The 14,836-nt window shown below is 37.0% G+C and overlaps 1 protein-coding gene across 1 annotated transcript in view; it reads right to left on the reverse strand.

Annotated features, from left to right (window-relative positions):
- LOC126183588 (26S proteasome non-ATPase regulatory subunit 5-like) overlaps window positions 1–14,836 on the reverse strand; it is a 190,527-nt gene that overhangs the window by 19,056 nt on the left and 156,635 nt on the right. Inside the window, exon 7 of the mRNA XM_049925686.1 lies at window positions 5,797–5,986. Coding sequence (XP_049781643.1) covers window positions 5,797–5,986 — 190 coding nt within the window. The remainder of the gene's footprint in view (window positions 1–5,796; window positions 5,987–14,836) is intronic.

Raw genomic sequence — 14,836 nt, forward strand, 5'->3', positions numbered from 1 at the left:
ATAAATGAATAAACTTGGAACATTTAGAACACCAAGCTCAGTAAAATGGGATTTACAGGACTCCATTTTTTTAAGGCCACAAATTATTCTTTGAGCTCTTTTTTGCGTTCTAAAAACCTTTACACTGTGAGTTGAGTATCCCCAAAAAACGATCCCATATCGGACTAGTGAGTGGAACTGTGCATAGCATGCCTGCAGTACTGTTGTTTTGCTTGTTGTAGCCTTTAAAATTCTTAGGTCATATCACACAGATGATAGTTTTCTAGACAAGTTATTTATGTGTGTGACACATTTTCTAGGGGATCATTTTTTAATTGTGCTTGAATAGACATTTGATTAGTTGGAGGAATTAAATGAAAATCGAGACGCACAGTAGTTTCTTTTTTTTTTATTTTTTTTTTATTTTTTTTTTTTTGGTGAACCACCGAATGGATCCAGTGAACAACATACTGGTGTCATCGGCAAACAGGATAGTTTTTGTGTGACTCATATATTCAACTAAGTCGTCCACATAAAGCAAGAAGAGTAATGGACCTAAGATTGAGCCCTGTGGTACACACACATTTTATAGGTAATCTGCTAGAAAGAAAGCAGTTGTTTCTTGTTTTATTCATTTTGTTGAATTCATACTGAAGTGATACTTTCTGCCAGCGGCTTTTTTAGGTATGAACACAACCAGCTATGAGCTACACCTCTTACTCCTTGTCTTTCTAATTTTTCGAGCATAATGTTATGGTCCAGGATGTCAAAGGCTTTTCATAGATCTAGAGAAATACCTGCAGCTAATTTATGTTGATCAAGGGATTTTAAAATGCAGTCTAAGAATTCGAAAATTGCTGTCTGTGCAGACTTAGACTTTCTAAAACCATGTTGTTGTACTGTAAGAAGTGCATATTTATTTATGAAACTTAAAAGCCTTTCATAGAAGAGTTTTTCTAGAATTTTTGAGAAGGAACTTAACTGACACTGGTCAGTAGTTTGATATTTTTTCAGAAGAACAATTTTTTAGCAGTGGTGAAACTTTTGCTATTTTAAAAATATCTGGAAATACACCAGTTTTTAAAGAGAGGTTGAAAAATTGTTGCCAAGGGGCTTGCTATGTGATGAGAACATGCTTTTAATGTGAAATCAGGTACTTCATCAAGACCACTTGACATTTTATTGCTTAATGATTTAATTTTACTTATAATTTCATTGGGGTTTGTTTCATAAACATACATAGAAGAGATCACTGACTTGCTGGAGAAACTTGGGACTGGTCCTTGACAGTGTACTTGAATGAGGTCTTCAGCTAGTGAAGTGAAGTATTCATTGAATTCTTCCACAACTGAATTTGGGTCTGTGACTTTTGAGCCTTCTAGTGTTAATGATACATTCTTTTTCTTTGGCGCTGAACTACAAGTTTCTTTCTTTATAACTCTCCACGTGGATCTCATGAGTTTCTTATCAAATTGTCATTCCACATAATTTTTGCCTCTTCAACTACTCTACCATAGATTCTTTTGTAGGCTTTTGAATAATCTGGAGAATTCTTGGGTTACTCTATATTTCTTACAACAGTACTGCAGGAATCTGTTTCTCTCGCTGGACATTTTTATGCCTTTAGTTACCCATTGCTTATTATTGTTAGGTTTTACTGTTTTCACTACTTTTGGAAATTCTACATTAAAATAGTGAAGAAAGATGCTCTGAAAACTCATGTACATGCTATCAACATTGTTCTGAGTGGCAATGCTTTCCCAGTTTTCCTTCGCCAGTAAGAGATTAAAAATTCTAATGTTATCTTCAGAAAAGATTCTTTTTTCAACTACTTTTTCGGAACTGCTACTACTTGTTGGCACTTCTATACACAGCAGCTGTGCCTCATGATCACTATAACCATGCTCAGTACTTTGCTTGTGAATCTGTAATTTGTTTCTGAGATGAATATTTGGTCAATAATGGAATTTGTGCATTCTGTTAATCTTGTTGGGCAGTGTATTGTGGGGATCATACTGAATGTGTTGGTCATATTTTTCAGAGCATCTCTGATGCTGCTGTCTTTTGAAAAATCAAAATTGAAATCCCCACAAAGCACTATCTTCATATTTAGTGCACTGATCCTGTTAGGCAGAACATCTAGTTTATTCATGAAGACTGGGAGGTTTCCACTTGGTGCTCTATAAATGTTAATAACTATGAAATTAAGCTCTGGCAGTTTAGTAATGGAAAGTTCAAAGTCTTTTCAATTGAGTCAATATAACTTTTACTGACATCACAGAACTTTATTTGTTCTTTCACAAAGATAGCAGATCCAACATGTTTGGAAAACTCTCGGCTAAAATGACTTGCTAATCTATATCCTGAGATTGAGGTTAATTTTACTTTGTCATTTCGTAGCCAGTGTTCAGTAATGCCAATTATGTCTACATTTAGTGCATACTGGAGTAGTGCTTCCAACAGGGAAATTTTATTTGTGAGTGACTGAATGTTATGGTGTAGTATAGCAAAATCTGGGTATTTGGTAACTTTAGTTGAAACGGTTTCTGATTCTTTATCTAATGGCATTTCTAATACAGCACTTACCCTAAAAATTTTTTGATATCTTTCTTGTGTGTGGCTTTTGTTTGCTGGTGGCAATCAGCAGGTGAGTTAACTTCTGGAGCTTGTATAAGTTTTGCTTCATCCACATCTGTCCTCTTCGGTTTAAACCATTTCATAATTTTCGTTCGGCTGACGACTTGATTGTTTCTCACCTAATCAGTTTAAACCACTTAGTAATTTGCGTTTGGCCGATGGCACAGCTTGTAACTCATCTACAGCACTTCTTAATCTCCATTTGTTTGCCACTTATACTTTTTTCCTCACTCTTCTTCGAAATGCGAGTACATATTTTTTCGGATAGTAATTTCTTTCCTGGCATATTTAAATGAAGTCCATGGACTGTATGGAACCTTTGCTCCAATCTGTTTATATCTACAGTATCGACATTCTTAAAGTTAGTGCATATTTCAGTGATACACTCGTTTGCAACATTAATTTCGCGGTTCACACACGACCAAGGTGGTAAATCATGACGATGTGGGATGTTCCCAATGAGTACATTTTTGTGGGTTAAATTATTTAAACATTTCCTCATTTCTGTAATAACCTTGTATGTCTCGTTTCTATAGACGTCTTTTGATCCTTCTATTAACACGGCGAAATCATCTTTATTCAAACTAGCTATGTCAGTTAATGCTGTTAGGTCCGTTATTTCACTCAATGGAGCCCCTGGCTTCATGAAACCAGATGCCTTGAAACTACATGTTTTCATCAACATTGCAGAAATTTCACAGCTGTGACTATCACCTAACACACAGATAGTTTTGTGTTTCACACCTTTTGTAACCGGAGGATTTAAGGTTCTTCTCACCTGACTAGTGTTTTTTTGCCGCACATATTCTAAATATTCTTCAGTTTGCAGTTTCCCTGGAGATACATTTTTTAACGTAGTTTCCTTTGTTGCATTGAAGACTGTGGTAGTGTAGGTGTGCACACTTATTTTCGGAGTTTTTAGAATATCTCCTGATGCAATATTTTCACTGTGACCTACGTACAACAAGGAATGTTTTGCCTACTTTGTTTTCCAACCTTTCAACCCTTTCCGATGTGTTCACTGAATTCACGGCAGAAAGCAGTTCAAAAGATTTTTTTTTTGCACTAAATTTTCACTGTCTTTCAGATCTTTTACCTTCTGAGTACAACTTCCTTCAGTCAATACCTTCCATTTTCCCGAGACCGAGTCTTCTTTCTTCATTAGCGTCACATTTTTCAGATTGTGGTTTACTTATTTCCACTTTTTGATTGTCGATTGTAAACTGTAGACTGGATATCCATTCGTTCAGCTTTAGTATTTCATTCTTACAACTTGCACACGTTTTTCTTTTACTACCGAAATTTATATTTTTTCATGGAGACACATGATACACTTTCAAGTTGGCGACAATCTTGACTGGAAAGTGTGAAAGTGCTTGTGAAGAGTTCTGAACATTGAGCAAGTGAAATTTTATGTCTAAAAAAGTGAGCTGCAATGAGCAGTGTAATTTAACTTTTTGCAACCTATGAGGATTTACTCTGTTTGCAAGACAGGACTGGTATATAAGCTTTATACACCAGAATACTGGCATGGTAATCAAATGTTTTTACATGTAATTCAGGATGTACAGAAAGATGTCTTTACAAGAAGATATCGGATTTGCCACTTAAATGTCGATGAAGCACCTGTAGCACGTGCATGGGTGCTGATGTATAAAACACCTCCAATTCCCTTGGTATGTCATCTATGACACACATCCCTGAAGCAACCCCAAGCAAACATTACATTCAGTTATTCATAGGTGACAGTAACTAACACATACACTCATAATACATACTACTATACCCTCTAAAAGTTAATAATATTTGAAAAAAAAAAAACTGAATCATTTGTTACAAACCTACAAGATGATCCCTTCATGCATGTATCGAGCAGTAGTTTTGTGAAGAATGGCATATGGATTTTTTATCTGCCAACTGCTGCTGTTTCAGTCTGAAATTATATGGTATTCCTCTCTTATCCCTCCCTCCACCTACACGTTCTCTTATAGTAATACCAGAATTTAGTATATATCAACAAAAATAATCACTTTTTGAAAATATAATGTAACTGGATTGATAAAAAAAATCTACTCACTAAGTGGTGGTAGGAGAAGTTTCTGAACCAGGTGCTTAATCTACTGGCAGAAGGATTGAAGGGTGAAGGTAAGGACTGGTGAGGTTTAGGAAATAGGGAGAATTCGGGGAAAGTCAACCAGTATCCTTGGCCAGGGGATACTTACTAGGCGGGATGAGAAGGAAAGACTAACTGCTAACACAGAGTCTTTTGTTCTCATCTTGTCCGGTAAGTCTCCCCTGACCTGGGGTTCTGGGCGACTTCTCCAAACCCTCCCCATTTCCTAAACCTCACCAGTCCTTTTCCTTGATCCCTCTGTCCTCACCTTCAACCCTTCTGGTAGCAGGAGGAGCCTCAGGCTCCGAAAGCTTGCACATTTAAATACCTTTATATGTGTGTTCTCCTGCTGCTGCTTGGTGAGTGCATTTTTTATCTACATAATTAAAGAATTTAATATACACAAAGACAGAGTGACAGTCAGTTTGAAATGGACGCGGTAAATTTTTGGATACTACTATTTTTAATGGGACCACATGGATCCTCACACGAAGTAATTTAAGGAAAAATAAATCAAGACTGCTGGACAGGGATCTGAATCTCACCCTTCCCAAATAAGGGTCTAGTATCTCAACAGCTGTAACATTTCACTTATAAAAAAGTAATATGACAATGAAGGATGACACTACCTTGTCAAAGTGAAACAACACTGCCAGAGAACATAGTACTTCATTCCATGGTAACACAGAATTCGCCAGCCGGAGTGGCCGAGCGGTTAAAGGCGCTACAGCCTGGAACCGCACGACCGCTCCAGTCGCTGGTTCGAATCCTGCCTCAGGCATGGATGTGTGTGATGTCCTTAGGTTAGTTAGGTTTAAGTAGTTCTAAGTTCTAGGGGACTTATGACCACAGCAGTTGAGTCCCATAGTGCTCAGAGCCATTTGAACCATTTTGAACACAGAATTCGGTCATTATCTAAAAATCAAGTTTATTATAATAACCTAAGACTACTGAATAAATTTTTAACTCACTGTCCCAAACCTACTTAGCAGAACACTGAAACACACTTCTTGATTCTCTTTGTGTATATGAAAAGATCAAGTGCACAGAAATCATATACTACTTACCAATTTGTTTATTGATTTCCTGGACTCCCCATGGCTGTTCTGCTATAACTTGTATGAGCTTGAGACCTGCCAACTGCACGTCAGGAAATGGCTGGTAACAGTATGCAATAATTAAATCCAATGGAGTTGCATGTATCCTGGAAAACCAGTGGTTTGTCACATGCAGCAATTCTTCTGTCTGCTCTTCAGGCTATGTTGAGAAGAAGACAAACACACATTAATCTTCAATTCTATAATATCTTGATTCCAATATTTATAAAGTATGACATGAATCAGCATATGTAAATACAGTGGAAACCCACTTTTACACTTTCATTATTTAGATAATGAAACACTGCATCTGATACATATTTTTTCATGATAAGCAGAATGTATTTCGAGAATTTATTCTCACTGTCAAGTGCAAATATTTACTTAAGTATATTATGTGATTGTTCTGTGTTGTTTTCTGCCACTGTAGTGGTCTTTTTTGAAGTTATAATATATACCATGCCCCTCAAATATGCAGAAAATCACACACACACACAAACCATAACGCACATTGCTTGTTTGTGAAACATCACAAAAAATACTTACATAAATATTTGCACTTAAGGATGAAAAAACAGGTGTAGTACTTCAAATTTCTCCCCTCGGCTGCCACACCAAGTAGAGTGGTAGCAAGAGACAAAGCACAGATCGTTCAAGAGTGTTACCAATTCAGATCTGCTGCGTAGAGCACCCTGGTGTCAAGAAACTTCATCGCATAATGTTTGTAAACACTACTTGAAGACCAGTACCTTGCCCGCATCTTTTATGTCAATTATTTGTTTCTTCTCCATGGACATTGTTTCATAAAGTGTAAATTGCAGGAAAATCACATACGTGTTAGCGCCAATTAAAATCGTTAACACAGGAAATTTGATGTAAGCAATAAAAAGTGTTGTAAATGGTAAGAAAACTTAATGCCACAAACATAAGAGTGGGGGTATACTGTACTTTATGACTTGTAAGTATTTACGAATTCAAATAGCAAACATGTTGAGCTGGAATTCCATCACTGGCTTCCATTAGTATGTTAAAAGAACATAAAAACATTCCCACCAAGTCCAGTAAACATGGATCTGGAAATGCACACTTTCTGATATCTGAATATTTGTTCATTTGAGGGGCTGAAAGATGCTTGGTTGTAGATAGAGGACCTAGGGTCTTCAAGTAAGGACTTTACAAAAGAGGACCATGTAGTGATAGTGGGTGGGGTGGGAAACAGTTTGGACAGAGTTGGGGCTTTTGACACAGATGGTGACTTGGACAAGATAGCTTCCCTGACTCATGGCACCAACATACACTTTGTTGAGCTGTTCCGGTGTCATAATCGACCACACCTCGATGGAGGTGTATCAATGTGGGGTTAGGGATGGCTCTGAGCACAGACAGCTTTGCTCACGTTTCTCTGGTGCCCGTCGAGACTATTAACAGATGGGGTTTCATTAGCCATGGCCTACACCTAAACAGGACTGGGAAGGGAAGATTGGTACAGCTGACTCATGAAAGTATAGGGGGTGGATCTTGGGCCACACATGGTCAAATACCTGTTGTCATAGGTAGGAAAAGTAGGTATTTTTTTTACGATAAATCCAAACAACAGGTTCCCCTGCCTAAAGAGTATCTCCAGCACTTTAAAAAATACTGAAACAATCACTCACAAGACAAATTTTAACACCTCAAATATCACATATACCAGATGTCACGAAGAAAAACAAGTCATTGGAAAGAGTAACATGGGGCATATCACAGACTTAACAATCCTCCATCAAAACATGCAGTCAACAAAAAATAAAATACAACTATTAGAAGTTGAGCTCCAATCGTTGCACTGCACAGTAGTTTGTATTACTGAGCACTGGTGTAGAGACACAGAAATCCAACATGTAGCATATTCAGTGTATGAAAAGGCAACCTCTTACTGCAGAACTACTTCAAGGGGTGGAGGATCATGCATTTGTATCAGAAAGGAACACAGTTCAAATCAAGACATGACCTCAGTACAGTAAGTGAAGACAAACACTTTGAAATATCAGTTACTGAATTAACAGGGCTTGATATCACCAAGAAATTAATCATTTTGTGTGTGTACACTTTTTTCAATAAATTAATAGAAGTTCTAGATAAAGTCTTAAGTACAAAGGTCGACATAATTCTGTGTGGGGACATTAACATCAACACTAATATAAATGAATCCAGCAGCACCTTCATAAACGTCCTTCAAAGTTTTGGCATGTCCCTACTGGTCAATAGTGCAACAAGGGTAACTACAACAACTGCATCAGTAATTGACCATGTGGCCACAAATATGGACAGGGAAAAATGTGATGTAGTTGTAAAAGATCTCGGACTATCAGACCATCTCTGTCAAATGACAACAGTAAAATCAGGCATCGAATCATTCCCTAAACTACAAGCCTACAAACGACATCTATCAGAAATCAAAATAAAAGATTTTTCAAAAGAGCTAGAAAAACAAAGCTGGGATGAAGTGTATAAGGAAACCAATGTGAATATGAAATTCTCTAAATTTTCCACATTGTTTAAATTGAACTTCGAAAAGGCATTTCCAAAAGTATGCATGTCTGTATCAACATCTCAAAAAAACAGATGGTTAACAACAGGTATTAAGAAGTCCTCCCAAACACTTAAACACCTCAGTTCCATAAAAAATATTTGCAATGATCCAGAATTCTTTAATTTCTATCATAGATACAAAAAGATCTATAGGAAGGTGCTGATTGCTGCAAAAACGTCATTTAATGACAAAATAATATATAATGCAGAGAATAAAAGCAAAGCAGTCTTGGATGTTATAAAAAAGGAAACAGGGAGAAGCAGACAGACACAGAATAACATACTGCTAAGGCAGGGGGACAAGGTAATTAATGATCCACAACACTTAGCAAACTATGTAAATGAGCATTTTTCAAGTATTGCAGAGAAGTTACAGCAAAAATTCCCCAAAACTAATATAACACCTGTAAATAATGTTGCACTAAACCACAGAGAATGAAGTCATTAAAACTGTTCAAAAACTAAAAAATATAAAGTCTGTAGGCTAAGATGAAGTAGCAAAGTGTGTACTGAAACAATGCATAGGGATTATACAAGGCCCCTTAACAAATATAATAAATGAATCCTTCACATCAGTGACATTTCCAGAGAAGTTAAGACAGGCAAGTGTTGTACCTTTGCTTAAGAAAGGTAATGCATGAAGACACAGAAAATTACCGACCCATTTCCCTGCTGTCAGCATTCTCAAAAATAATATAAGCAATTATGAAAGACAGATTAATGAATTACCTGAATAAATACAATCTTTCAAGTGAATTACAGTTTGGTTTCCGAAGTGGCAAAAATACAGTGTCAGGCATAGTAGAATTCCCAAAAGTTGTACTTGATGCTCTTGATAAAGATGAGTGTGCCACAGGCATATTTTTGGATCTTTCTAAGGCGTTTGATACAGTCGACCACAAGATTCTATTAAATAAATTAGAAGCATTAGGAATAAGAGGGGTAGCTAATGACTGGTTTTGATCATACCTAACAGATAGGGTACACAGAGTAGAGATAACACATACTTCAAAGAGATCTAAACATTTAGTAAAACACTTATCAGAATCAAAATACATTAATATAGGGGTTCCACAAGGTAGTATATTAGGACCAATACTGTTCCTGATATACATCAATGACTTTCCGAGTAGTGTTACTCATGGTGAAAAAATTCTCTTCACTGATGACAGCAATATTATAGTCACTGAGAAAATAAGAGAACTACTTGCTGAGAAAGCAAATATAATTCTCAAGGAAGTTTATGATTGGTCAATAAGCAATAAAGTGACATTGAACATGAAGAAAACTAATGCCATGAATTTCAGTTTGAAGAGGAAAAATGACAATGCTAAATTAAATGTAGATGGCACCTCTATAGACTGTGTAACAAATGCAAAATTTCTAGGAATGAATATTGATTCTCAGTTGAAGTGGTGTGAACACACAAAGGTACTTGCAAACAGAATGTCATCAGCATGTTATGCCCCTAGACTCCTATCATCAGTGTGTAACATGCAGCGTCTTTTAGTAACATATTATTCATATTTACACTCAATTCTTAGCTACGGCATTCTTTTTTGGGGAACAAACGCACAAAATATGAATACAATTTTCAAACTCCAGGAAAGAGCCATAAGAATAATAACCAAAAATACTAGTCGAGCTCATTGTAAAGATCTGTTCAAAACACTGGGGATTTTAACTGCTCCATGTGAATACATTTACCAGCCAGTTGTACACAACAAAAATAACGTTGGTAATTACTGCACAAACAGCTCTGTCCATGACTATGCAACAAGAGAGAGAGACACAACTTACCTTTACCAAGAAAAAAATAAACATAAAACTCAAAACAGCATTTTCTACCAAAGAATAAAACTGTACAATAAATTACCAAAAGAAATTGAAAAAATACACTTATTTAAAAAGGTAGCTAAAAAGTATCTGTTATGCAATACATTTTATACATTGAAGGATTACTTAGATAAAACAGAGTAGGGGTTAGATAAAAAAATGAATGATTATAAAACATCCAACATTCCACATAACACCTTCACTTTATGTTTTTTCCCCCCTTCTTATTTTCCTTTCTAGAAATACTTACCCCCCAACCTATGCATAACACAATACTAACACCTATTCCTCTTTCTGAGCTCAACATCTCACTCATTATGGAGGGATGCTGACTCAGTTTTTCAGGATAGCAAATGGGAAGTTGCGGTACACCAAAATGACCCAGAGATCACCAGTGTGTGTGTGTGTGTGTGTGTGTGTGTGTGTGTGTTTAGCGAGCTGTTATGAAACAATGTGTGAATAGTGTGTGCAGTGACTGATAGTGAGAAATGAGTGAACAGTGTAACATTACATTATTTACAAAGTTATTTGTAAAAAAACTATTTTATACCAGGAGTAAATCTAATGATTGTCTCTAACTAGAAGTCTGTAAATATATGTGTATATGAATTAGCTTATTTTAAATTGATCTAAACTTGTAAATACTTTGACATGTTCTATATCCTTGTAAAAAGAGATCAATGGATGAATAAAGCTGCTGCTGCTGCTGCTGCTAGTCATTGCACTGGTACTCTATCAACAGAGCCAACAAAGCACTTTGATGTTTTTCTGCTTCACAGTGCTCTAGATACATATTAGTCTGAGTATTAGGTTGTCAGCAGTCAGTTGTGGGGTTTGAGTTGTGCTGTAGTCAACTCAGGTACATACTGTGGTGCCTTACCTACTTGCACAAATGACTTCACTTTTGTGTTTACTGTAATTGTCCTGTTTATATGTATAAATGTTCAGTACATCTTATTTTATTTTTTCTGTAACTTGTTCTTAACAGAAAGCTACACCTTCACAAATGATATTGTGGATATGATTTTGTTTTATGAATTAGGATACAGAATTAGTCTGCAAGTCCATACCCTCAACACTGAGAAATATATCCTCATCACAGAGTACCATCTGGTAAGTGTCTTAGAAAACAGATTCTCTAGCACCATGAAAGGTAAACATTCGAAGATTTAACTCAGTCCATTTACCCGAGTTGGAGGAGCATTTGCTACATGTAGTAAACAAAAGTCCTGAAACTACTGTAAAACAAAGCAGCAGTGAAGAGTGTGCATGGGCAGCACTTCACGAACAATTACTATATCCATACTGTGTTCAGTGAATCCAGGCTATACAATAACAAGGCTGCAGTGGCTAATTGCAGTTATTTCAACAGCTCTTGCAAAAATGTGGTGCACATCCAATGCTTAAATCTAAGATTTTATTTACTAATGAGGCGAGGTTTGTAAAACGAGGATGTTATGGATCTTCATAATCAGCATATGTGGACTGATTTAAAACCCAATGCAATTGCATAATGAATGAGCACGTATTGTTGGCAACAGATTAATAGAACTGTATATGCTACTAAGGAAATCAAAATAATGTGGACTCTCTTCCTCATTAACACATTGTCTACCTTGCTGGCGGATATGCCATGGCAATAAAAACTAGAGATGTGGTTCATGCACAGAGCCACACCAACAGATTTTTCCAGCAGTGGGCACATCTGACACTGACATCTCAGGACCACATTGCTGATTAGACCTCAATACCCTAGTATTTTGGTTATGTAAACACTTGAAGGAAACGGTCTGTGTTGCTCCAATCAATATGTAAATAACTGACGTAATTGCCTTGTTTGATGTCTTCTCTGCCGTTTGACTCATGAAAAAATTGATGCTGGCGCAAAATTTCTATAAATAAGGCAGCAGTTTAGATAATTAAAGCACATCCATCATGCATTTATTTTAACAGCCACATAAATGCATATCAGCTATCAGTAGACATTGTTCGTTACTTTTCACAAAATTATGTCAGAACATACACAGTCAGAGAAGGGGGAGAGAAAAGTTGCAATACCAAGAAGAGTTGTGTGACACAAACAGTAGTTGGCAGGCACGATTCTACATTTGAAAGACAATGTCTATTCAAATTTCGCACCAGTCGCATAAGAGTGGTGCTAGCAGTGCAACTATGATGATGCAAATTAGGTTTCCTTTAACACATGCTGCAAAAGTCATGAGCGTTTGTTAGTTACCTTTGAGATTAGATGTGGTGAGTTGATGTTAGTCAAGAATGCTTTTAAGGTGACAAAGATGCCATTAACATCTCACTGAATTTGAATGAGGTCGTGTAATAGGGCTGTGAGAAGCTGGATGTTCCTTCTGCAATACTGCAGAAAGATTTGGCAGGAATGTAGACACTGTACATGATTGCTAGCAGCAGTGGTCATAAGAATTTATGGCCGCAACAAGACCAGGCTCTGGATGGACGCTTGGCACTACGGGGAGGGAAGATCATTGGGTTCGGCGTAAGGCTCTGGCATGTCGTACTGTATCTGCAGCAGCAATATGATCAGCAGTTGGCACCACAGTAACAAAAACTCTTACCAACTGGTTACTTCAAGGACAGCTCCGAGACAAGTGACCTATAGCTTGCATTCTCCTGGTCCCAAACCACTGCTGTTCAATTTCAGTGGTGGCAGGTGAGAGCTCATTGGAGGGCTGAGCAGATGTCTCTTGTTTTCTGATGAAAGCTGTTTGTGCCTAGGTGCCAATGACGGCCGTGCTTTGATTATAAGGAGGCCGTATGAGGGCCTGCAAAATATGTCTGCGTGCTAGACACACTGGAACTACACTTTGAGTTATTGTCTGGGGTGCAATTTTGTATGACAGTGGGAGCGCTCTCATGGTTATTCCACACACCCTGACAGCAAATTTGTACACCAATCTGATGATTTCACCTGTTGTGCTGCCATTCGTGAATAGCATTCCAGGTTTTTTTTTCCAACAGGACAATGCTTGCCCACATACCTCTGTTGTAACCCAGTGTGCTTTACAGATAGATCTTGAGATCTGTCTCAAATCAAGCACATATGGGACATCAGATGACAACTCCAGAGTCATCCATAAACAGCATTAAAAATCAACCAAGTGCAACAAGCATGGAACTCCATCCCACAAACTGACACCCAGCACCTGTACAACACAATGCATGCACATCTGCATGATTGCAATCAACATTCCGCTGATTACACAGGTTATTTATGTACCAGCATTTCACATTTGCAATGGTTTATGTCGTGCTTACATTAACATGTGATCATGCAATGTTAATCACTTAAATATGTTACCCAGAAAAATGTATTCCTGAAATTTCTTTACACTACATTGATTAATTTTTGGTGTCGTGATTTTTTTTATCAGCGTATTTGGTGCCTCTACTGTCCCCAGTCGGCCGGTTTGACATTCTGCACCTCTTAAAAAACCTCGCATTAATACTCGACAGGATCATTTGTAATCAGGAGAACAAGAGCTCAGAAAAATTGCGTTCTTTATTGACTATTAGGCAATACCTTTCTCTTTTTCTTGACATAAAACTAAATATAGGATAGATAAAACCAGAAAGACAAAAGACAAGCAAGACAGTACACCTTTCTTCAATCCTTAGCTCCTAGAATTTTTTCTCTCTAATCTTGCTACAGCTTTACATGGCATACTTTCCTTTCTGCAAAAGAATCTATTACCTCCACAAAGTTCGTCAAACGTTTTGCTACATGAAAAATCGAAAAGTCGCTGTCTAATACTGCAAAAGCTGTTAATACAAATAGTGTCCAAGACTGGTGTGGTGTCTCAATCTGATTATGTCTATTTTGTCACTGTCTGCTAGATAAAACAAAACAGGCCTTTCTAATATTGCAGCAGTTATAACATACATAAAATAAACCAGGCTCTTTTGGCACAAATGGTCATTTTTATAACATGACAGAATATATATAATTCACGAAGTACCAATATCAAATGCCTAGTAGGCCTACTACAAGCAAAAAACTTTGTTAGTGTCACATTTCATTCATACACTCCAGTTTCTCAAGCATGAGATCGAAACGTAGTAGTATGAAATTTTTATATAAGTTTGGAATTGTCATATTCTTCCGTAATTTGTGCAATGTCCTTCCTAATTCTAACAAAATCTTGTCATCACTAACTCCGGAACTATTCCTGCCATTGTCAAAACTTATTTGCCGGGTAACTTCAGTAACCCTGCCAGAATCACCGGTTTAGTTATCGCGTGATTATTCTCCAGTTAGGAGTTTTTACATGTTTGTACAACGCGTCTTCCATGCTAATTCCAGAATAGAACTTAAGCGACTGCTAACCAGAGACTGTACAACTGGCCCTTGCTAGTGTAACGATCTGACCAAAAATTTTCTGTCAAAATTTCATTTTCTTGGATACACTGAGCAGGTAATACGTAATCTTTCTTACCTGTTATTCCTGTTAGTCGTTTATTTTCACTCTGGTAGTCTGAATCTATGGATTTCGCTAGTAATTATAACAACGCTGGTCATTCGCAAACCCAATCAACCACATAACCAGACAGTGATCAGCATTTACCTGTATGG

The sequence above is a fragment of the Schistocerca cancellata genome, chromosome 4, assembly GCF_023864275.1.
Source record: "Schistocerca cancellata isolate TAMUIC-IGC-003103 chromosome 4, iqSchCanc2.1, whole genome shotgun sequence".
NCBI classification, from domain to species: domain Eukaryota; kingdom Metazoa; phylum Arthropoda; class Insecta; order Orthoptera; family Acrididae; genus Schistocerca; species Schistocerca cancellata.